This window comes from Mixophyes fleayi, chromosome 2 (assembly GCF_038048845.1).
Source record: "Mixophyes fleayi isolate aMixFle1 chromosome 2, aMixFle1.hap1, whole genome shotgun sequence".
Lineage (NCBI taxonomy): Eukaryota > Metazoa > Chordata > Amphibia > Anura > Limnodynastidae > Mixophyes > Mixophyes fleayi.
In genome coordinates, this window is record NC_134403.1 from 92,635,806 (window position 1) to 92,660,538 (window position 24,733).

The following is a 24,733-nucleotide window of genomic DNA, read 5'->3' on the forward strand; positions in this document are numbered from 1 at the left end:
CCTTCAATGAGGAGAGACGTCAAAGAGTTTATTGCTTCCTGTGATTTATGTTCTCAGTTCAAATCCTCCCGCAGAACTCCAGCAGGGTTGCTGCGACCACTACCCATTCCGTCCAAGCCTTGGACCCATATTAGTATGGATTTCGTTACTGATTTGCCACCAAGTAAGAATCACAATACTATTTGGGTAGTGGTAGACAGATTTTCGAAGATGGCTCATTTCCTCCCTCTGTCCGGTTTACCTTCCTCGTCTACTCTGGCTGAACATTTCATTAAAGAAATCTTCCGCATCCATGGATGTCCGTCTGAGATTGTGTCAGATAGAGGAGTACAATTCGTTTCCAGATTCTGGCGGGCCCTTTGTAAAACCTTGGGCATACGACTAGCACTCTCATCGTCTTACCATCCGCAATCTAACGGACAAACGGAACGAGTCAATCAAGATCTTGAGACTTTTATTAGGATGTTCTCTTCAGCCAACCAAGACAACTGGGTAGAATTGCTCCCTTGGGCTGAATTCGCCCATAACAACATGTACCATGAGTCATCATCCAAAACTCCATTCTTTGTGGTCTACGGTCACCATCCGTCTTTTCCGGAATTTCCTGCCCTCCCACCCACCCAAGTTCCTGCTGTGGAGACTGCTTGTCAGACCTTCAAAAATATCTGGTCTCAGGTCAAAACCTGTTTAAAGAAGACATCTAACAAATATAAGTCTTTCGCAGATAAGAAGAGGCGGGCTATTCCACCACTAAAAATTGGAGATCGGGTTTGGTTATCTACCAAAAATATTCGTTTGAAGGTTCCATCTATGAAATTCGCCCCTCGTTTTATTGGTCCATATAGGATCATTCAAGTTATCAATCCAGTATGTGTTAAACTTCTTCTTCCTAAGAATCTTCGGATTTCCAATGCCTTCCATGTGTCCTTACTCAAACCTCTTATTATCAATCGTTTCTCGACTCCTCCCTCAGCACCGCAGCCAGTTCAAGTTCATCAGGAGGAGGATTTCGAGATTACTGAGGTATTGGATGCAAAAATTTCGCGAGGAGTCCTCCGTTTCCTCGTTCATTGGAAGGGCTTTGGTCCTGAAGAGCGTTCATGGATCAAAGCTGAAGATCTTAATGCTCCTGCCCTTCTGAAGAAGTTTTATTCCAAAAATCCGGACAAGCCCGGTTCCAGGCGTTCTGTGCCCACCTTTAAAAGGGGGGGTACTGTCACTCACCGGACTGTGAGTGCTTCTTCCCGGACTATTAGGAACCGTGGACGTCCTCTATCCTGAGGGACTGCGCATGCGCAGCCCTTTCCAAACCTTCAGTGTATGTTCCTTTAACTTAATTGGCAGATCAGGCAACCTCCCTATATTAAGCACCTGTGGTCAACACCACGTTGCCTGATCTTGGAGTCTCATTCCCCATGAGTCTCTGAAGGTGTTCCTGTGTTTCCTTGTTTATTCAGCCCTGCTGATTCCTGTGGTTTCCAAACCACCTCTACCTCTGTGGTTTCCAAACCACTTCTGCTACTGTGGTTCCCATACCACTTCTACCTTCTACTGTATCATCGTGACTGTGAGCTGATTCCTATCCGCTGCCTCCGTGCACTACAGTCTTCTAATCACTTCAACTCTACCATGTATCATTGGGACTGTTAGCTGATGCCTATCCGCTGCCTCCGTGCATTACAGGCTTCAACCACATCCACTCACCTGTTCATGTTTGTGACTGCCAGCTGATTCCTATCCGCTGCCTCCGTGCACTACAGGCTTCAACCTGCAACTCGCCTGTGTTTCATCATCGTGACTGTTTGGCTGATTCCTATCCGCTGCCTCCGTGCACTACAGTCTTCAACCTGCAACTCGTCTGTGTTTCATCATCGTGACTGCTAGCTGATTCCTATCCGCTGCCTCCGTGCACTACAGTCTTCAACCTGCAACCCGTCTGTGTTTCATCGTGACTGTTTGGCTGATTCCTATCCGTTGCCTCTGTGCGCTTCAGTCTTCAGTCCTTGTCTACTCTCCGTGATCATCTGTTCCAGTTCAACTCTGCTCCGGTGTCCCATCGTTACTGCACCTGCTGGTTGCTATTGGTTACCTCCGTGTTCCCGCAGAGACCCGCTGCTGTTACTTCTCAGCGCTACTCATCCATCTACTGCTGATCCGCTCTCCACGCCTTCCTGTGTTCCCTGCTGGTCTACCTACCTGTGCGCTGCACCTGCTAGACCCCTGCTTCACCCATCCAGGGACTTGTATCCTGCTGGCCTCCTGCCTTTCAGGTATCTCTGCACTCCTGTCTGACTGCCTTCTCCTGAACCACGGTATGCATACTTCCCATTGACTGTGCTGTGTATTGCATACCTTGCTGGACTGTGTTGGTTCTCCTCTGGAGTGTACTATCCGCTGAGTCTATTGCCATCATTGACTGTGTTATCTTATGCCGGATTACTTCAAGAGACTTTCTATATTGGCAGTGTTGTTCAGTCATTTATACATTTATATTGTGCATATTACTGTGGATCAAAGTCAAGGTGCCCGTGTATATATTGTGTTGCAGTCTCTCCCCGTGCACCTCCTCACATATATATTCAGTAGTACAACTTGCTAGTGGCAGACCACTGACTCCTGTTTACAGTTTCACCTGTTCCAGTATCCTCTCACATAGCAGTGGTACAACTTGCTAACGCAGACCACTGACTCCCCGGATACCTCCACTGGGATTCCATTCCTTCACTCTGACAGCGGTACAACTTGCTATCCGCAGACCGCTGACTCTCATCACCTCCTCGTTTCTGTTGGACATTCCTCCTCACTATAGCAGTGGTACAACTTGCTACCGCAGACCACTGACTACCTTCACATGTCCTTTGTCCATACAGTTCCTCGTGTATTACTACCTCCATATTGCCAGTGCTGCTAGTCATAGACTTTCCTGAGCATCTCATCATCTGCTATTTCCTGTTCCGTGATCACCCTGCTACCAGAGTACCATATTACCACCTATACTGCTCTGGTAAGCCTATCACCTGGTGATCCCTGGGTAAAGACTCCTAGTGCCCGTGACACTCATACTCCTAACTAAACAAGCCAAGTCCACCCCCCCCCTCTTCCCCCTCCCCTCACCGCTTCCCATTGGACACAAAGATGGCAGACTAGCATATAAAGACCCACTTACCAAAGACAAGCCACATCCCTGACAAAGTCTCCGGACGAAACACGTTGGATAAGACACTACACAAAGATTTTTCACCCTGATCAAAAGGAACCTGAACGCGAAGAAGCCCCACTACAAAACAAGCTGTCCGACGAGAGGTCCAAGCATTCCAGAGGCAAGCGTTACAAACGAGGAGAATACAACACTGCAGTGGAACGCACAGGCACTTGTGCGTTCCACAACAAGACAGGAAGTGAGGCTTTTGGAACGCTTTTGCGTTCCAGGAACAACGGAAGTAAGCCGCTAGGCTGCAGCCACCCTGACCGCTCGTCCAGTGCTACACATTCCAAAGCCAACCTACAGCAGACATCCGCCTACCCGAGGTAACCTGCCCAGAGAAGCCATCCCACACCAAGCACCACAAGAACTGCCCTTTTAAGAGCACGTAAGCAGAAACGCTATAACACCCTCCATCTGCACTACATTGAGCCTTAAGCAACACATATCCCCCTCACTTATAGCCTCTATATCCCCACACATAGCAGAGCCCAGATCTTAACTATAGCACATACCATTACACATATCCCATAACATTCACATTATTTACATTAATTTTATTCACCACATCGTTGTCTCAGATTTATAAACACCAATTTAAGACAATCCATAAACCGAACTTGCACCTCTAGATCACCCATTAGCTGTATTTTAAATAAATACAGAAGAGCAAGCCTCCACACAAGCTAGCAGTACACCTGCTATATTTAAACCCCAATCCCACTCAGAGCAAACCTACCCCCCTGCCTGCCACACCCCATAGAGCTACTAACTCTGAGAACTCCATAGATCATCATAGTATACACGGCACTAGAGCTATAAACTAAAGCTAAAGAGCTATAAACAAAAACTGCAAAAAAAAAAACCAAAAACAAAAACTGCAAAACAAGCTATAAACATTTCCCACTGCAGCAGAGCCACCGCTCCAGCTGATATTGTGTATACTTTCTCGCCTGTTCTCTCCTCCCTCCCCCCCCCACTCACCATCTTATTTCCATCACAGGTTGCGCCACGGAAAAAACAAGAGAACAACCAACAACAACCGGAACTGGAACACCCGGAACAACCGTCACGGCAGCACCACCCTTAAATCAACAAAACCAAGCGCAGACGTCAAAGGTAAGCCCTCCCAAGAGGGTTTCTATCACCCACCTCACATTTCCAGTTACGACACTTTGTGGGCTCTCTCCTCCCCCTTCTTAGGTCTCCCTTTGAATCCCTATGTCTCTCCTCTCCTTTGGGTATGGGCACGATCTCCTTTATCTACAGCCTAATTCTCAATGTACTTTTCCCTCCGGGCAGTAGGCATGAGAGGGAGTGGGAGAGGGATCTGGGCCCCCCCCCAGAGGAGGACTATTGGGAAATCATAAGGGATCAAGTCGCCACCAGCTCTATTTCCACTTCGGTAAAGGAGAACGCATATAAAGTATACTATAGGTGGTACTACACACCTGACAAACTCACTAAAATGTTCCCCTCTAGTTCTCCATTATGTTGGCGGGGTTGTGGCCAGATGGGCTCCTTTTTTCATATTTGGTGGACCTGCCCTAAAATATCCTCCTTTCGGGATGGAATTAGGGCCCTCCTCTCCTCCCTTCTTCCATGCCCTGTCCGGAAAGACCCATGGTCTTTTCTTCTCTGTTACCCTCTGATTGATGATGATAGACAGTCTGCGAAATTGGCTTCCCATGTCCTTGCAGCTGCGCGATGCCCAGTAGCCAAGTCTTGGAAACAAGTTGATCCCCCCACTATGGCAGCCCTGCGATCCTATGTCTGGTTTATTGCCCGGATGGAACAGATTACATACCACCTGCATGATAAGGGTGATAAATTTCACCAGATATGGGCTCCTTGGCTTTACTTATAACCCCATACCTCTTGTACCAACTCCTTCCTCCTAAGAAGAACTCCCTATGCTCATAGGTGGCCTGACTCTTGATGCTGTCTCCCTCCTCAGAGAATCTAAGTAGTAATCTCCTTTGAAACTTTTATTGCCCATCTTTTATATATTTATCTATTTTTTTGTTTCTCTTCTTAAAAAGGATAGGATAAGGATAAGGAATTGTGTGGATAAAGGGAAGAGTGTTCTCTTTTTCCTTCATTCTCGGTGGCGACCAGTGCGTCCCCCCCCCACCCCCCCACATTATATTGTTATAAAATATTATAGTTTCTTGAGTATTCTGGATAACAATTGTATACTTGCCAGTCAGTTTATTGACAGCCTCTGGCTATCTTGGATATTTGCTACTCAAATATTTTCAGCTTCATTGACAGATGATATGCCCATGATATGTACTGTTCTCTGTTTTTGTTTCTATTCCTGCAAATGTATCATTTGTTGATTCTTATCTGTACATGATTGCTGTTTCTCAAAATAAATAGTTAAAAAAAATACAAATACAGCAGATATGACTCTTCTTCTAGTAAACAAATAAAGCTAAATACAAAATCTTGGTAAAATACACCCACAGAATCATATAATATATTAATGATCAATAAAGAAAGCAACTATCGGCTTCAGAGCTATATGACTACTGACGGACATCTGTTCGCAATTATGCGAGCACACCCTTACTGTACTTGGCCTACGTTAAACCGCACCTTCTCTCCAATCACAAGCTGGAGCAAATGTCCAATGTAAGCAAATCTGCATATGCTTGTGGTTTGTTATGTGGGCAAATACAAAACAAGTTTGCAGATTTTACAGGTGTACGCCCAGATCAGCATCTGGCTATATATAGTCTTCCTTTCCAGTCCGTTGCACAGAAGAACTGTTGTTATGTTGTTGGTTCCCTGTCAAGTCTAGTACCACCTACAAAGTGATCCCTACATAGCTTTAATTTTTCACTATGTCCTTAACCATGTCCTGCTCTATGTGCATAATAATATCCTTGCCACCTCCTTAACTTCTACTGCTGTATTTCAGCTTAAACCTTTCCTTCTCTCTGCCCTTTACTTATGGAATGCTCTCTTAATTGGAATACATCAAGCATCTTCTATTCTCACTTTTAAGTACAACCTAGACACATCTCATGAATAAAGCATTCAAATAATCAGGATCAGCATACAATCAGTCAATCATCTACTGCATGTACTCCTCTACCATAGGTCATGGCTCTACCATATCATTTAATACTAGCTTAAGATAGAAAGTTCAGCCTGCAGTCCAGTGGAATGGGACACAGTAAAGGCCTTTATGTACAGTAAGTTGAGTTATTTATATAATGATTCCCTGAATTCCATCTAGCTCACTTACTCAATGCATCAAGCATTATTCGTCTTGCTTCCTGACTAAATGCACAGAATAATTGTCTTGTCTAAGCAAGAAGGCTTAACGCATACATAAAATAGATTAACCCGAATCAGACTGCCTTCATGTCTTATCAATCTACTGGCATCTTCTTCAATGCATCTTCACTAATATACAGGTTGCAGAATTAGGCTCTCAAGTAGTGTTATTATTGGTTGCTGAATAGGTGTTCCATTCAGTTGTCTGGAAATTTTTATAGAAGGTGGTAGCGCTTGTCCGAATTCCGTGGTGCAGATTAATATGCTGTATTCCTCCCTGTTATCTTCGAGCCAGGATAATGGCAGATAATCTGTGTTTAAGTATGTTCATCCATGCTGCTACTACTACTCTGATCATTATTCTGTGAATTTCATCCCTGCAATCTGTGTTTAAGTATGTTCATCCATGCTGCTACTACTACTCTGATCATTATTCTGTGAATTTCATCCCTGCAATCTGTGTTTAAGTATGTTCATCCATGCTGCTACTACTACTCTGATCATTATTCTGTGAATTTCATCCCTGCAATCTGTGTTTAAGTATGTTATAGGAAACTGTTATCTGTTTAAACTTAGGTTGGCACAGTCTTTTATTGCTGCCTAATTTATGATAGGTATCTGGCCTCCTCTATCCTTTCCCACAAATGTTTTCTTTTCCTTTGATTAGCTGACCAATTAGCACATCTGTAGTGTATTCCTAAATTAGACTGACTACATCTTAGCTTCATTCTATGGGGAGACGTATGTGGGGTTAGACGTGTGTGATTTCTGCACTAAGTGGGATTTTCTCACAAAGTGGACGAAAATGCACAGTTAGACAACACAGTTGGACAAACATTGGACTACATTTGACTTGATTTAACTCCCAGCAATAAGCAACATCTGCCACAGCCTATTTCTGCACTACTTGTCTATTTATATGGAATACTGCTAAGAGGTAATTCTTAAAATACCCTTGCTTTTTGCTTTTACCCCTTTTATCACAATGTTTCACAAATTGCTTTTCTTAGTCTCATTTCATGGCATGATCTTTAGGACTGTGTCATCTTTCACCCCTCCACCAACACACAAATTTGTTCATATTGCACCTGCATTACTCCACTCACCTCTATTTAACACCCATGAACTGTTGTCCTATTTATTATCTCTAACAAGTACAGCCTCCACCTGTCGCCAGAAAATAAAAGGCCACACATCTTACAATCCCCTTGCCTATCTTTCGCTCACTCTGCTTCTATTAGCTGGTGATATATCACCTAATCCAGGTCCCCCACACTCCTCACACACACATACATCAGAACACTACCGTTCTATAGCAAACCTCAAACACATCACCTGTCTACCCTCTCTTCCCAAGTCCTTTAAATGTGCCCTTTGGAATGCACGATCTGTTTGTAACAAACTTACCTCCGTTCATGATCTCTTCCTCTCAAAAAACCTCAACCTTCTGGCAATAACAGAAACATGGCTCATGCAATCAGACACTGCCTCACCTGCAGCACTTTCACATGGTGGCCTCCATCTCACCCACACCTCCAGACCTGAAGGCAGACAAGGAGGTGGGGTTGGACTACTTCTCTCCCCACAGTGCACATACACAGTTCTACCAAATGTCCCATCACTCACGTTCACATCTTTTGAAGTACATGCTATTCGCATTTTTAATCCATTCTCCCTACGTGTTGCGGTGATCTATCGTCCCCCTGGAGCACACCAACAATTTATTGAGGATTTCTCTGCATGGCTCCCTCACTTCTTATCTTCAGACATCCCCACCATCATCATGGGTGACTTCAACATCCCCATTGATAACCCACCTTCCAAAGCTGCTTCCAAACTACTCTCTCTAACATCCTCACTTGACCTCTCCCAGTGGATTGAATCATCTACTCATAAGGATGGCCACTGCCTTGATCTTGTTTTCTCTAGACTATGCTCAGTTTCTAACTTTATTAATACACCCTTCCCCCTCTCGGATCATCACCTTATCAGCTACACTCTCACCCCCACTGCTCTAACCTCTCTACTGTCTAACTCAACCAAGCCTCCTCATACTCGTAGAAATCTGAATTCTATTAATCTTCAACAATTTTCCACCTCTCTCCAACACCTTCTCTCCCCTATCTCTACATTCTCATCCCCTGAGATGGCAGTACCTCATTTTCACCTAACCTTAGCAACGGCCCTTGATCAAGTGGCTCCAGCGACACTTCATACTACACGTCGACTTCGATGTCAACCGTGGCACACCAAAGCAACACGAAATCTTCAAAAACTGTCCCGTAAAGCAGAACGTCACTGGCGTAAATCTCGAAGCTCTAATGACTTCTTCACATATACTTCTGTCTACCACTCCTATCGAAATGCTCTGGACACTGCAAAACAAACATACTTTCAATCTCTTATCTATGCTCAGGCTTCTAACCCCAAACGCCTTTTCAATACATTTAATCATCTTCTCAATCCTCCCACCCCGAACCCTCCATCTACTATCAGTGCTCAGGATCTTGCTACCTACTTCAAGGACAAGATTGATAAGATCAGACTAGAAATGGTATCCTCTTCCTCAACAAGCCATCAGCTCATTTCCTTCCCACTACCCTCTGACACCCTTTCTTCATTTGACCCCACAAATGAAGAGGAAATTTCTACGCTCTTCTTATCTTCCTACTCTACCTCCTGTCCTCTTGATCCTATTCCCTCGCAAATTGGTAGATCCCTGTCTTCTGTGCTCATTTCACCTCTAACTCAAATCTGTAATCTCTCACTCTCTACTGGCATCTTTCCATCACTATACAAGCATGCAGTGATTACTCCTATTCTAAAAAAACAAAACTCCGACCCAAACTCTCTCTCAAATTACCGTCCCATCTCTCAGCTCCCTTGCCCCTCCAAGCTTCTAGAGAGACTTGCCTACACTCGCCTCACACGCTTTCTTTCCGCAAACAACCTGTTGGATCCTCTTCAGTCAGGCTTTCGTTCTCAACACTCCACAGAGACTGCGCTGACCAAGGTTGTTAATGATCTGATCACTGCTAAGACTGAACGCCATTACTCTCTCCTAATTCTCCTTGATCTCTCGGCTGCATTTGACACAGTTGACCACTCTCTTCTCATACAAACGCTGCAATCCCTAGGTCTTCAAGACACAGTTCTATCCTGGTTCTCATCTTACCTCTCTAATCGCTCTTTCACTGTTAATTTCTCTGGAGCCACATCTGCTCCGCTTCCCCTATCAGTTGGAGTACCACAAGGCTCGGTGCTAGGTCCTCTGCTGTTCTCTATCTATACCGCTTCTCTTGGAAATCTAATAAGTTCCTTTGGCTTTCAGTATCATCTCTATGCGGATGATACCCAAATCTATCTATCCTCTCCTGATATCTCGACATCTGTGTTGTCCCGTGTAACTGACTGTCTTTCTGCCATTTCATCTTGGATGTCCTCTCGTCAACTCAAACTTAATCTTTCTAAAACAGAGTTAATAATATTCCCACCCGCCAACAAGAGCATACCTGACATTTCTATCTCTGTTGATAACATGACCATAAATCCCACCCCACAAGCTCGCTGCCTAGGTGTAATCCTTGATTCACGCCTATCCTTTGTTCCCCACATTGACTCTATATCTAAATCATGTTACATACATCTAAAGAACATTTCCAGAATCCGCACATATCTCACACAAGACACTGCTAAAACCTTAATTCATGCACTAATCATCTCCCGCATTGACTATTGCAATTCCCTCCTTACTGGTCTTCCCAAAAACAGACTCAAACCCCTAAAATCTATTTTGCATGCTTCGGCAAGACTGATTTTCCTTGCAAATAGCTATTCCTCTGTTGAATCACTCTGTATGTCTCTACACTGGCTGCCTGTCTTCTACCGAATCCAATATAAAATACTTTTACTAACCTACAAGGCCATCAACAAAGCTGCACCAACATACATCTCCTCTCTTGTCTCAAAATATCTCCCAACTCGGCAACTCCGTTCTGCAAAAGATCTGCGTCTCTCATCCACCCTCATTACATCCTCCCATTCCCGGTTACAGGACTTTTTTCGGGCTGCACCCACTCTATGGAACTCTCTCCCTCGCACAATAAGACTCTCCTCTGTTCTACAAACTTTCAAGCGTTCTCTGAAAACCTACCTATTCAGACAAGCGTATAATATTCCTCAACCACCATCTTAACCTCACTACCTTTAGCCTGTTACACAATTTCACACAAGACAACTACCCCCGGACCAACATTATTGTGTGACAGGATCATTTAGCTTATGAATCACCCTACCTTTGCAGTCTGGCTGGGCCAAGATGCAAAATGTATACTTAACCTCATGTGTCAATCTCCCATTGTCCCATAGATTGTAAGCTTGCGAGCAGGGCCTTCTCACCTCTTTGTCTGTTTTACCCAGTTTGTTTATTAGTTTATTACGTTTGTCCCCAATTGTAAAGCGCTACGGAATATGTTGGCGCTATATAAATAACTGATGATGATGATGATGATGATAGGTTGATTTGTTCTAGGTGCAGCAAGAAACCCAGCAGGGATGCCCTCTTTCGCCCACTGACTTGCACCTACTTACTTTGGCCATGTAGCCACTGTCTAGACTTCATCTGAACTAGAAGGGAAAGTTAGATGAGAAAGTCTCCCTCTAAAGGTAATACCTGCAAATAACATATGCTCGCCTACAGCTGTACTGAAAATTAAACTTAACACACTCTGGAGTTACAGTGAATTGGATAAATTTGATTAATTTTTTTCCTTTGACCATATTTCCCACCAAGCGAGATACATATCTGCTCCTTACAATGGGTCCAATCCTTAGAATACTTGGTATACTAGACCATAATGACCTGGCTAACTTTATCCCTATGAATATTCTTCCTGCTATATATAAAATAACTGAGAAATATAAAATATTAACAGTCATTTAAGATTATGTTTCTCCTAAAGTTTACATATTAAGGCATTTTTTTCCGTATGAATTCCCAAACATATATTTTGAAAACTCAATCAGATTGTTTCATCTTTCCTTATGGGATCAAAGGCTACAATCTGACAGGAGAGGGTCTGGTGACAGGACATAAGTAACAATAATCTAGTCCTCACCAAATCTTAAATGTAATAAATCTAATCTCATGTGATAAACTACACATACAACTTTTTACTTTTTTGTCATTATTTATTTATACATAAATATACCATGTGTAAAAAATAAGTATCAATAAAGAAGGTAAATTGAGCCAGGTGCAACTAATCAAGTGCGCTTCATTATTTGATCGTCGGGAAGTGTTATCACCTCTATAGAAAAGCATACTCCGGAGAATTCAAGTTTGTGCTAATACCATGCCATGAGAAAAGACATTTGCAGTAATCTCAGAGCAGCTGAAGATGTGGAAAGACTTATAATGTAACTGTAAGAGACTGATAAACTGATAAACAATTATTTCAAGTTATTGCTACTGTGGTACTACAAGATGCTGATTCATGCAGTCTACTTATTGTTCAAACATGGCATGACTTTGTTGTGGGATAAACAATGACAAAGTAAAATTTGTTAAGTGTTGTCACATGAGATTAAATTTTAGGACTTGGTGAGGATTTGATGATTGTTAATTATGCTCTGACATTTATGCTTAGAGAGAGAAGCTGTGATTAGATATGCTACTGAGCCTGCTCAGTGGTCTCCTATGAAGCTTATCCAGGGCCGGTGCTAGGGTCCATGGCGCTCTAGGCATTCTTACAAAATCGGCGCCCCCCCGCAAAAATCGCCGCCCTCCTCTCCTTACCTTGTCTCACCACCGCCGCCTCTCTGCTCCGTCTCCGCCCCTCCACTCACTGACACTAGTAAGTGGAGGGGAGGAGAAGGAGCAGAGAGGCGGCGGTGGTGACAAATCAGCCTCTTCCCCCCTTCCCGTGCATCTGAATGCTGTGCGGCGGCCGTGACAGGTATGGGCAGCGGTCGCCGCACAGTTTTAAAGTCATTTACCATTCTGTGGCGCCCTCCAGAGCCCGGCGCCCTAGGCAAGTGCCTAACCTTGCCTAATGGGAGCGCCGGGCCTGCTCTTATCTTGGGTAATTCCAACCTGCCTTATTTTTTCTTAGCTCTGTAACCATCATTTATGGCTGCTAAACAAGTACAAAATTTAGCAGCTATACTAAGTGAGGGCCAATTTAAGTTGTGTGACCAATTTGGAAAACAATTGCAGTCAAAGAATACTAGTTTCTTTCTAGTCTAGTCTCTAGCTGTTACATGTTGAAATTACCAAATTATGTACCATGTATTTCTTTTCCTTGAAGAACCTCATGGTGGCCTACACAAATGGCTTAATTTCTTGCTAAGCTGAACAGACACAGGAAAATGAAACCACGAGGCAAATAATGTAACTCCATCTTCCCTCATGTGTATTTGAGAAACTTCCCAAGCTGGCCCTAAAAATATAATGCCCAACATCAGTGGGAAATATTAAGACTGCCATGGTGTCCTTCAAGGAAAATAAGTTAACATTACATAATTTGATAAGTTCCTTCTCAGATATGCAGTAGCCCTCACGAATGGTAAAGCAATAATGGAGGGTGGAAAAACCCCCCAGTATAGATGCAAAAAAAAAAAAAAAAAAAAAAAAAAAGATTTTTATCGATCTAATGTCTGAAGAATCTGTCTTTTGAATTGACCCTCCTTCGATTAGATCACATCAAGATAGGGTTTCCCAAATACAGTCCTTGGCGAGCTCTAACAGTCATTGCTTTGTGGAAGTCAAATAATTGAATGAAGTTGTTATGGCAACCAGTGTGACATAAACTTAGCAGAAGAGGTCTTCACCTATAGTAGCCGCCTTTCCCGTAGAGACTGGATATGCTCACAGGTACTCGGATGCCCCCAGGACTTACACTCAGTGTAGTACAAGTTTATGGTCACACAGCAGCACTCCGGTACAGGAGATAATACACGGAGTAGGGACAGGCCCGAGGTCTGCAGATTGGACAGAGATGATAATGTCTGACTGGCCTGACAGAGCACAGGTGGAGATATCTGGTACAAGCTGGGTCAGGGCCACAAGCAAAGGATCAGAGTCCGGGTACAGGCTGGGCGTCAGGGTCATAGGCAAAGGTTCAGAGTCCAGGAACAGGCAGAGGTCATACACGAGAAAGCAATCCAAGGTTTAAACACCAACACAGCACAGAAGCAGGTAGCAAAGTGGAACAGAACTCTATAACCGGCAGTGTGGCTCAGTCCTCACTGCCTTAAATAGTACTAAGAGCCGATCAGGGCAAAGCCCTCAAAGTATGCCCAGGTTTTGCCTAATGATAGTAGTGCTGGTGGCCAATGGAGATGCAGTGCCCAGCTGCATAATAAATCAGGGCAGATTACTATAAACCTAATCAGTCATATATGGCTGATTCTAAACTGACCTATGCGTGCGTGCCCGGCTGTTTGACAGCTGGCCGGTTGCGGTGGCAGGTAGCCACCAGCGTCCCGGCCGTTGCCTAGGCAACCGGGATGAGGGAGCCGAAATTGACGTCCCGGTCGTCATGGAGATGGCCGGGACGCCAGCTGCAGAGGATGGAGAGTCGCGGCGGTGCCCGCCGCAGCTGGTAAAAGAAGTAAACCAAATTGATTAATATTGTTTTACCGTGAGATTGCAATTAATACGTCATGTGTTATGACACAATCGCACGGATTCATAACACACACATTTACATTCGCACTTACACTTGTAAATACAGCACATTTATTAAGGTTACAATCCACATTTATTTATTAGCAAAATGTATTAGATTATTTATACATAAATGATAAATATTAAAAGTATCTAAAGCTCAGGATATAGGAAATGTATCATGTTTAGTGTCATTTTGATCTAGACATTACCATCTCTAATCTGCTACTTTCAGCTTTGCGATTGTTTCCTGCGATCAATAGTTATGAAAGATTAAAGATTGAATTATCAAAATGACATTGTGTTTTAAGTTTGTTTAGAACTGGTTTGGGTCAGTTTCCTTGAGAACCACATGTTTTCAGCTGTTGGGGGAAGGTGATCACACCTTCCCAGAGAAATCCTTTAAATTAGCCTATGACCAGCAGGCAACTGGAACATCATTAAACCTTGAGCCAAAGAAGAACCTAGACATTTTGCTTGTGTACATAGTGAAATCATCAGTAGTTTTATTTTAAACTGAAGCTGCATATAAGCACGCTGGCCCATTGTTCTGGCTCTCTCTGATCCTGACTACACAGACAATATGACGTTATATTATCCTGGGTGAAGCTCATTAGAAAATGTAATGTATTCTGTGTTTTTAGACTTTCCTGCTTTATTGTAATATATTTTATGCGTAATAATGGCTTGCTGTAAATCATGCTATATTTTGCAATTAAATATCTTTGTGCTTTGGAACCACAATAATCGCATTGGACAATGTTTTACTGGTAAGCGATAAAATGACTTTAATAAGTTTTCCATATCTCCTTGCTGATGCACATATGTATTCATTACTGATTACAATGTTTTTAAAAATCCACAAATGATTATTCACTTGTGACCTGGAAAACATATACGGTTAGGGCTCCCCAAGGTATGGACTTGGGAAACCCTGCATCAAGAAGATAATGTTTAGGGAATGTATGCAGTGATGACCATTGTGACACTTTAGAGATGTAATTTATTAAAAGCAAGAGCCTTGCAAGCCCAGGATGCCGCCACTGCTCTGATTGAATGAGCACTGAGGATTTCTGGCACCTTGCACCATTTCCCCTTATATGCCTCTATGATAACTTCCTGAATCTTTATTGTGATTGTATCCTCAGATGGGGCATATCATCTTCAAGGATGAATAGTTTGTAAGTTTTCCTAAGCTCCTTAGTCCTAGAGATGTTCTTCTTGATGGTTGAATACAAAAGGATGGTAAAATAATCTCCTGGTTGATGTGGAAGGATGACACCACTTATGTAGGAATTCAGGATTTGTCCAAATCACTACTTTGTAATGATAGATATTCAAGAAAGGTTGCTTACACCTGTGTGGAGCTCTCCTTCTATTGGAAGTGATTGCCAATAAAAATATCATCTTAAACATGGTTCTCTTAAGTGAAACCTCTTGCAAGGACTTGATACCAAGGCTTCTAGGACAAGATTGAGGTCCCATGGAGTCACCAATGGCTTAATGCAAGGGAAAATTCTGTTTGAAAGAATCTTAGTACAAGATTGTTTGACAATAAGTACAACATTGTTGACACTTCAAGGTGTTACGTAAAAGGCCTTTCTCAAATTCTTCCTGAAAGAAGTACCCGAGGCAGATCTGTAGTGCCTGGGTTAGCTAGGTTCTGTTTACTCCAAAAGATAATTTTTTTTCTAGATTCTGTAATAAATCATGGATGAATTCTTCTTTTCTTGCAAAAGCACTTCAATTACCTTACTGTAAATTCCTTTCTGGTTGAGCAGCTCTAGCAGTATATCATAAGCTATTGAAAACCATTGCTGGCAGGGCCAGAAAGGGCGAACCGCTATTACTTCCATTTCTTCCTTCATGATTTTCCTCAATTCTCGATAAATGGGGTGAGACCCAAGGCCTTGTTAGAAGGTCTATACTCTCTGCTTTGGGATCCATGTGACAAAAATAAAACCAATCTAGCCTGGAATTCTGATGTGTCACCATTAAGTCTATCTGTGGGGATTATTATTATTATTATCTTTAACTTATAAGGCGCCACAAAGGGTCTGCATTCGCTGTACATGACACAATATGATACAGAAAGAATAAAACACGATTAAAAATATATACACAGACACAGGTAACATGGTAATGCAAATCAAATTATTACTGGGACAATGAGTGAAAATGATGGTAGAAATCAGCGAGAAGTAGGCCAAAGCTTAAGAACACATAGCTAAGGCCAAGAGGTACAGAGGGTGATGGAATAGTAGAAGTAGCACACAAGGAAAGAGGGCCCTGCTCCTGAGAGCTTACATCCTAAAAGGAAACGGGGAGACACAAATATGGTGGAACAAACTGGGTGAGAGAGCTGGGACAAGGGAGTTAGGAGGACTGATAAACTTGAATAAAGAAGTGAGTCTTAAGGACACGCTAGAAGCCTTTGAGAGTAGATGCTAACCTGATGGAACGTGGAAGATTGTTCCATAGCTGGGGAGCAGCCCGAGCAAAGTCCTGGAGATGGGAGTGAGAAGAGGTGATCAGTGAAGCAGTGAGGCAACGGTCACAGGCAGAGCGGAGGGGGCGGTTAGGAGTGTAGGTAGAGATGAGATTGGAGATGTAGGGAGGGGAGGATTGATTAAGAGCTTTAAAGGTGAGGGTGAGGAGTTTAAATTTAATTCTGTAGGCCATGGGGAGCCAATGTAGTGACTGTTGGAGGGAGAAAACAGAAGTAGAGCGTCGGGAGAGAAAAATGAGGCGGGCAGCAGCATTGAGGATAGACTTAAGAGGGCAAAGCGTGAATCGGGTAGGCCACAAAGAAGGAGGTTATAGTAGTCAAGGCGAGAGACTACAAGCGAGTGAACGAGGGTTTTCTTAGCTTCCGTGGTGAGAAAGGTGCGTATCTTGGATATACTCCGAAGGTGGAAGTAGCAGGATTTTGAGAAGGACAGAATGTGAGGCTTGAAGGAGAGGGAGGAATCAAGGATGACCCCAAGGCATCGGACTTGAGGGACAGAAACAAGGGAAATCTTATTAACAGAAATAGAGAGGGGGGTGGGGGTGGGAGAGTCCTGGAAGGGGGGGGGGGAAGACGATATGTTCAGTCTTGGAAATATTGAGTTTAAGGAAGCATTGGGACATCCAAGATGAGATGGCCGAGAGACAGCAGAAGACATGAGACAGAAGGGAAGGGGAGAGGTCAGGGGATGAAAGATAGATTTGGGTATCATCAGCATAGAGGTGGTACTGGAGGCCAAAGGAGTGGATGAGGACACCTAGGGAGGAGGTGTAGAGGGAGAAAATCAGGGGGCCAAGAACGGAACATTGAGGAATGCCAACAGGTAAGGGAAGGAGGGCATGTGGTGTCATGTGTAGAGACTGAAAAGCAGCGGTTAGTGAGGTAAGAGGAAAACCAGGAGAGGGCAGTGTTACAGAGGCCTATAGAATTGAGAGTTTGCAAAAGGAGTGCGTGGTCAATGGTATCGAAGGCAGCAGAGAGGTCAAGAATAATAAGAAGGGTGTAGTGTCTTTTGGATTTAGCGAGGAGGAGGTCATTAGTGACCTTAGTGAGGGCAGTTTCACTGGAGTTGAGGGGGCGAAAACCGGATTGGAGCGGGTCAAGGAGTGATTGAGAAGAGAGAAAGAAGGTGAGACGGTTATAGACAACCCATTCAAGGAGGAGGCAAAAGAAAGAAGCGAAATGGGGCTGTAATTAGAGAGAGAGGCGGGATCAAGGGACGTTTTTTTGAGTATGGGGGAGACAAGATCATGTTTAAAAAAGGAGGGGAAGATACCAGAGGAGAGGGATAGGTTGAGGAGGTAGGAAAGGTGGGAGCAGGCTTCAAGAGAGAGGGAGCGGAGGAGTTTGGGGTAGCCAAACTTCTCTGTTAGCATCTGAAACATGTTTTTGTGCAATGTCCAGCGACCATGTAATCTGCTGTCATTGTTATTCCCCACTACATGAAGCTCTGAGGATATTAACTTGTTCTCTGCGCATACCATCATTGTTGATAGTTCAGACATCAGGGCTGTGCTTCTGGTGCCTCATTTGTCTTGCTACCAAAAACCTTGAAACATTTGAGTGCAAATGTGTGCACCACAGCCCATGCAGCTGGAATGTGTATTCAAACTTGAATGTGCCATCTTGCCTGCAGCTTAAAAAACCCTAAGAAGTTTGACAATCCCTTATAATTGTCTTTTGACTTGGATACAGCATGAAAGATGTTGTATCTTGTGTAACCTCTCTCTGAATACTGTAACCTTGCCCCTTGAAACATCTATATACACTTCCAGGAACTGGAGCTGTTGTGTGGGCACCAGCTTGCTTTTGGTTATATTTATGATTCAACCATTATCTTGCGAAAAAAGATTATTGTTCTTTCTTGAATCTTGATTTCCCCATCATTAAGATGTTGTCCAGGTAATGGTCAAAAGGTAGACATAGAAAGCCATAGGCCAAGGTAAACATAGGAACTGAAAATGGCAACCTAGAATGAAAAATATTACAAACTGATCTGCTATAGAACTATGTAGGTAGGCATCCTATAGATCTATACATTGATTGAATCTATAGATTATAGATTGATAAGTAATTTACTGGCTCTATAGGAAACGGTCTTGTTTGTACATGTTTGTTGAGTATTCTTAGATCCAGGATTATCCTGAAACCTCCTGATTTTTTTCCCCCCATCAGAAATAGTCTGCAATAGATTCTGTTGCCTTGTTGGTTGGTGGGGACAGGTGATATTCTTGTTTTCTCCAGCAGTGTATGTAAACTGTTGAACAAACCCTCAAGATGCTGTGGGGAGACTGGAGTCTTGGATTCCACACAGATGTTGCCTGGGACCCTCTTGAAATTATATTCTGTAACCACTTGTCACAATGTCTACCAACCATCGATCATGACTTGTGAGTGTCCAAAATTTCAGGTATCTTGAGGACCTGCCCCTTACTGGAAGAGTGACAACAAGTGTGTCTGTATATGTTTCTCTTAAAGCAATGATGGGAGAAAGAAGAGGAAGCAGATTTTCTTGAGGCAACAAATTAGATTTACCTCCTGTTATAATCTGTATAATTAGATCAAGTATGTCACCAAAGAGAAATGAACCTTCATATGGAAGTGTAGTCAGCTGGTTTATAAAATGTGGATCTCTGGCTACTACAGTTGATGCTATACTTATGGCTGAGAACATGATCATATCTAAAGAGGCGTCACATAAAAAAAAAAACAATCCACTTTCTCATGATTTCCATATTTCCATATTTTTAAGCAGACTATCTACAAATTTTCTCCGGAGTATCTTTGCACAAGCTATCCAAGCAGATCCTCAATGCTCTGTAAACTGAGGCCAATGCCACTGCTGCTTTCATTTTTGTTCCTGGAGAAATATTTAACTTTTTTAAACATATCTCCATTTTCCTATCCATCGGATATCTTAAAGGTCCTCTATGATCTAATAGTATGGTAGTCTTTGCTGATAGGCCAGCCACAGCAGTATCCACTTTTGGAATTGCAACCCACGTAGAGGCTTCATCATCCAGTTTATAGATTCGTTAAATTGCTCAGGAGGCTGATCTGTATTGTCTTGTGTTGTACAATCCATGCACAGATTTGTTTCATAATCTGCTACTAACACCCTATCACACACACCACAGTCCCTATTGTGGGATTCCTAGTTTTCTTTCCTGTAGGCTCTGTAAGGGTAATGCAGAGGTGTAATAATACTAAATAATCTAAATAAAAAGACAGAACAATGCACCCTTACTAAAGGCTTACCTTGAGCTGGTGCTTTTTGGCTTCTTTGGGGCAAGCTCTGGGTCCATTTTGCATGAAATGACAATCCTGTTGTAGAAAAAGGCAACAACAGTATACTGACATCCAGTTCTGTGGCTCAACACTTCAGTGTTTATGCCAAGCGACCTTGAAGTACACGCAGGCTGACAGACGCTCCTAAATGGGTTGCATCCTCTACTCCCGCTCTTGAAAGGAGAAACACACCCCGCATTAACTGCTCTTGATTAGCAGGTAGGTCCCCAGGAGTCACACTCTTCTCGGCTAGTGTTACCTTAGTGGCGCAACGCAGAGACATTCCAGCATCCATCCCAGGAATACATGCCAGTAAACACCATGTAAAAACCAACAAACCTCTCTACACTAACTTCTGCCTTGTTCAGCTTAAGACACAGGAAAAAGACACATGAGGAAGAGAGGAGTCACTTTATATACCTGGTGAGCGGTTTCCTGTTCCTATCTCTGTTCAGCTGAGCAAGGAGTTAACCCATGTGTGAGGGTAGCCAGGGAGTTTGAGGAGGAAAAGCTAAATTTGCGGAAGGAAATCTGGCTATAGCCTACCGTGACTGGAAGTTATTGCTTCAAGGGGGTACATCATTTAAAGCCTATGTCTAGTGTACAGGTCTTGTTATAAAGTTTAAGTGTATAGAATACTTTGGAACACTAAATATTAGCTGAGATTTGGTTTGGGGGAGGGGGGATAAAAATAGATGTTGTTGTAGTGCCTAAGAGACACTACAAATATAATTTAATAGTTGTAGTACAAATAAGTCTATAGAGGTTCTCAGGCAAGCCAGAGGGCCACATAACCACAAGAAATGAATGAAGTAGTTTTCAATTACATGAACTGTAAGTCTATAATGCTTGAAATTGAATACATGATTAAAACATTGTATGTAAGAGACACCAATTTGGATATGTTCTGCTGAAGAATGCATGTACTTTTAAAATATTTTTTTTAGCCTATTCTTCTCTTCATGCTAGACTACACCAAGGGGTAAATGTATCAATATGCGGGTTCTTCAACACCCGCGTGTTCAGCCTCTTCCGCGATTAAATTTCAAGCGGCGCTGCATTGTAAAGGGTTAACTTCCCTTTACAATGCAGCGCCGCTTGAAATTTAATCGCGGAAGAGGCTGAACACGCGGGTGTTGAAGAACCCGCATATTGATACATTTACCCCCAAGTGTCTGCGACTTTGGGATCAGTGATCCCTATGTTTGCTGCACCTGCCGTCTTACAACTTGAGGATTGTTAAAAGTAAAACAGATTATGAATCTACTTGCAGGGTTAAAAATTATACAATTTGAATATGTCCTTAATGAGAACACCATTCTGCTCAAAAGAACGGTTCTTAAAAGAGAAGCTTACACGTGTACAATAGAGAGATACAGAATGAACAACAGATTATTGCACATACAACATACTCAATTCAAGGCATAACACAAGTGTTTTGGCTACCCAGCAAAACCCAAATATCTGTACTAACAAGTTCACCTGCCATGCATGTGGTAAGTTATGGTCACTCACCCAGCTTCTTCCTCTTGCTTTATCAAAACTGCAAAGAAAACACAGGCATTAGTCCTACAATTAAATATAACTGAGACTGTAAATTTGAATTATTAGTTTATCCCCTGGAAAAAAAATCATACAATTATAAACATTTCCCAGATTATGTTTTGCAAACTGGGTCAGATCCTATGTGTAAGAAAAGTTCACGATTAAACCATTCAGACTAAATGGGTTTGCATCAAATGAATAAAAAAAAATATCTCTTTCATCTCACTATATGCTGGCAGCAGATTTCTCTTAAAGATCGGTCAACACTGTTAATAATAGACAAATAGTACAAATATCTAGATGGTATAGGATTATATTGCTCTGTTTTTGCTCCTTAACCTGCAAAACAGCTTTTTCAATGGTCTGAATTCCATGTATAGCAGGTCAGGTGCCAGTAGATAAACTATTTTCCCCAATGGGCTCTGTAGGTTGCTTTTACTCAAAAACTACATGTCCCATTATGCCCTGCCACAGCTCCTGGATCTTCTGACGTCATGCTGTCATCACTTAAGCTATGGGGGCATGCAGCGTGGATAACTCTTGCCTGACTGAAGCTGAACAGTTGCCCGAGCTCACGTGTTTGGAACCTTCAGGCACCATATTTTCACTAGTGTAATGGCAAAATTTTGTTGCCAGGAAAAAAAAAAGGTGGAATGTTAAGTTTGCACTCAAACAATAGGCTTTAAAAATAATCTGTGGGCAGAGTTCATCTTTAAGATGACAACACATGTGGTGAGTATAGGCCAAATTAGCCCAAAATTGATGCACGTACGGGCTCTCCTGACCACCAACAATGATTGGGAGTGATTAAAATCCACCTGGGCTGTAATAATTGATGGCTGACAGTGCAGTCAGCTGGTAACCATTATGTAAATGTGCTATAACCAGCCGAGTGCACTAGTCTTCCCAAATTTGACATAGATCTGGACATTTGGCAATCGTACAGTATGTGTGGTCAAGTTTAAATAAGCATAAAAGCATGAGCCAGCAATGCTAACAATGTGGAGGTATTTATGATTAAGTACTTGAAAATTATTAGTATAAATGTCATTGGCCCACCATATATTGCGGCAAATCGCTTACCCTCTAATTCCTCTAAGTCTTTGGGTTTGGTCCAGCGTGACTCCTTGGTCTGAGAGTTGTAATAATATGGTTTGCCTGTATCAGATTTATACTCCTTCCAGCAACACTGTGAGAGGAGAAGCTGCAAAGAAAAATGCAAAAAGACCCTCCGTTGACTGCACAACATTTTTGCCAGTCTGTTTAATTTTTCCGACACCTCACAGCTTGGATATCCGCTTCAATAATAAGTCGTTTGTTTCACGCACTGCCATGATATACTTTGTGTCTTTTTTTCATTAACAGTATAAATACAATAAAACCACAAATATGCATGCAGCCTTTCAGTAAGAAATCATTCTTATTGCACATAAATATGTGAATATTTAAAAATGCCACACAAGTTGGATGTATCAAATTTGATTCAAGTTGATTAGCATACACTACAATGTTCTGGAAACAATATTGCAGCCTTCCAAAAGATCTACACATTTGTCTCCTGAAATATTCTTTGCTGCTCTCTAAAGCTTGTTGCAGCTCCGCTAACGTCAAAACTGTATACACACTGACAGCCAGGAGATAAAGACAAGGGCTCAAACGCTAGTGAGACGTACATAATAACACTGTGTCAGCACTGAGCTGTACTGCAGAATCCTATCAGTTGCTTCTGTTTGCAGGGGAATTTTTTTGGGCTATTTCATATTTCTATTACCTGTTTATTGAGCATGTCTTTCTTCTATTTATTTACGTGAAGTATACTTTAAGAGTAAATTAAACAAACACAAATGACTGAAATGTTTTGCTAAATTACTAATTCAACAATATATAATAAGATATTATAATCTATTTAACCACATCATGACCGGTTGTGTTCCATAACTTTGTGACCAAACCACAGGATTCCTATGTGTTGGCTATACTAAGAACAATGTTGTAATTACTATATGTACCAGCATGCACTATGGGTTATGGTATGGAGCTGCACTCTCTGAAGTGTGAACGCCATATAGGAGGTACCATGAATAAAACGGACCTTGGCTACCAACATAAGGTTACTGATGAGCAGTCATTAACAGGTTATATTTCGTTGCAGCTATATATTTCTACCTTATCCACCTACTGTGCCACTGACACTGATTGTAAGTAAGAGGGAAAATACAATTAAACTATGTTGATCAGTGGTATAAAAATAAAGTTGACACCCTCACCCCATAGTGATTTTAGTGGGAGAAATGAAAAGGTTTTAAACACATATGAGTTTTGTTACAAACAACTTTAAATGAGAAGTAATTCATAGCAACCAATCAGACATTTGCTTTCATTGTCCAACTTGCACTAGATCAATGAAAGCTATTTAATGATTTGCTGGTATGGGTCACTGCACATTTGCACTTTGATTGTGTCACTGAGTGCTAGCGCCACTGTTCTTCTGTGGTGACTGGCTGCAGGGGGAATGATCTTCCCCATCACATGGGAGTGACTAAGCGCAGATAATGCTGCATGCACTAAGACCACCATCAGACTGAAGCATGCCTGTTGCTTTTTACCACCATCCAAATTTCGGCACTTTCTTATTACCTCTGTTTTAGATTTCAGCTCATCTGGCTTTTCCCAGGTAGATTGCTTGGTGTCTGTGTTGTAGTAATAGGTACGCCCATCTGGAGCTTTGTGCTCAGTCCACAGAGACTTCTGTGGAACAAAATAAATAGATTAAGAAATACATTTGTAACTTCAACAAGCACATTAGGCAATAAAATATTATTTTATTTGGTTTTCTGAAACAATTCTTCACATGATCTCAGGATAACAAGTCATAGTTTAAGAAGATAGCAGGGCTAGTCTTATCCCTAGTCTATGAGCTAATATCACAGCATACATTGGCTACAATTGCTGTGTACATTTGTGTCGCCCCAAACCTAGCCTGTTGTAAATGAAATTATTGCATCAATGCTAGGCAAGTGGTGAAGGTGACTTCTACCGGTCTGCATTTGCTGCCATCTTACAAGCACACCAATAGCCTGAAGTGGTCTGACCACTGGGCTCAAGCACTAAATGATCAATAATGTGTATTTCCAAATTGGGCAGTTACTCTGTCATTTGGCTCTTGGCTCAGGATTACTATGTGTGAAGGTAGCATAAGACATCATGTAACCTTAAACTGATGTGACCCTCT

The 24,733-nt window shown here is 42.4% G+C and overlaps 1 protein-coding gene across 12 annotated transcripts in view; it reads right to left on the bottom strand.

Annotated features, from left to right (window-relative positions):
- PRPF40B (pre-mRNA processing factor 40B) overlaps positions 1 to 24,733 on the bottom strand; it is a 134,135-nt gene that overhangs the window by 79,144 nt on the left and 30,258 nt on the right. For 11 of the 12 annotated variants that reach the window (XM_075199679.1, XM_075199674.1, XM_075199673.1 and 8 more), the window contains 4 exons: positions 24,139 to 24,249; positions 22,585 to 22,705; positions 21,472 to 21,499; positions 19,927 to 19,992 (listed from right to left, as the gene is read on the bottom strand). In XM_075199679.1, coding sequence (XP_075055780.1) covers positions 19,927 to 19,992; positions 21,472 to 21,499; positions 22,585 to 22,705; positions 24,139 to 24,249 — 326 coding nt within the window. The remainder of the gene's footprint in view (positions 1 to 19,926; positions 19,993 to 21,471; positions 21,500 to 22,584; positions 22,706 to 24,138; positions 24,250 to 24,733) is intronic. The other variant, XM_075199676.1, reaches the window with a different exon arrangement.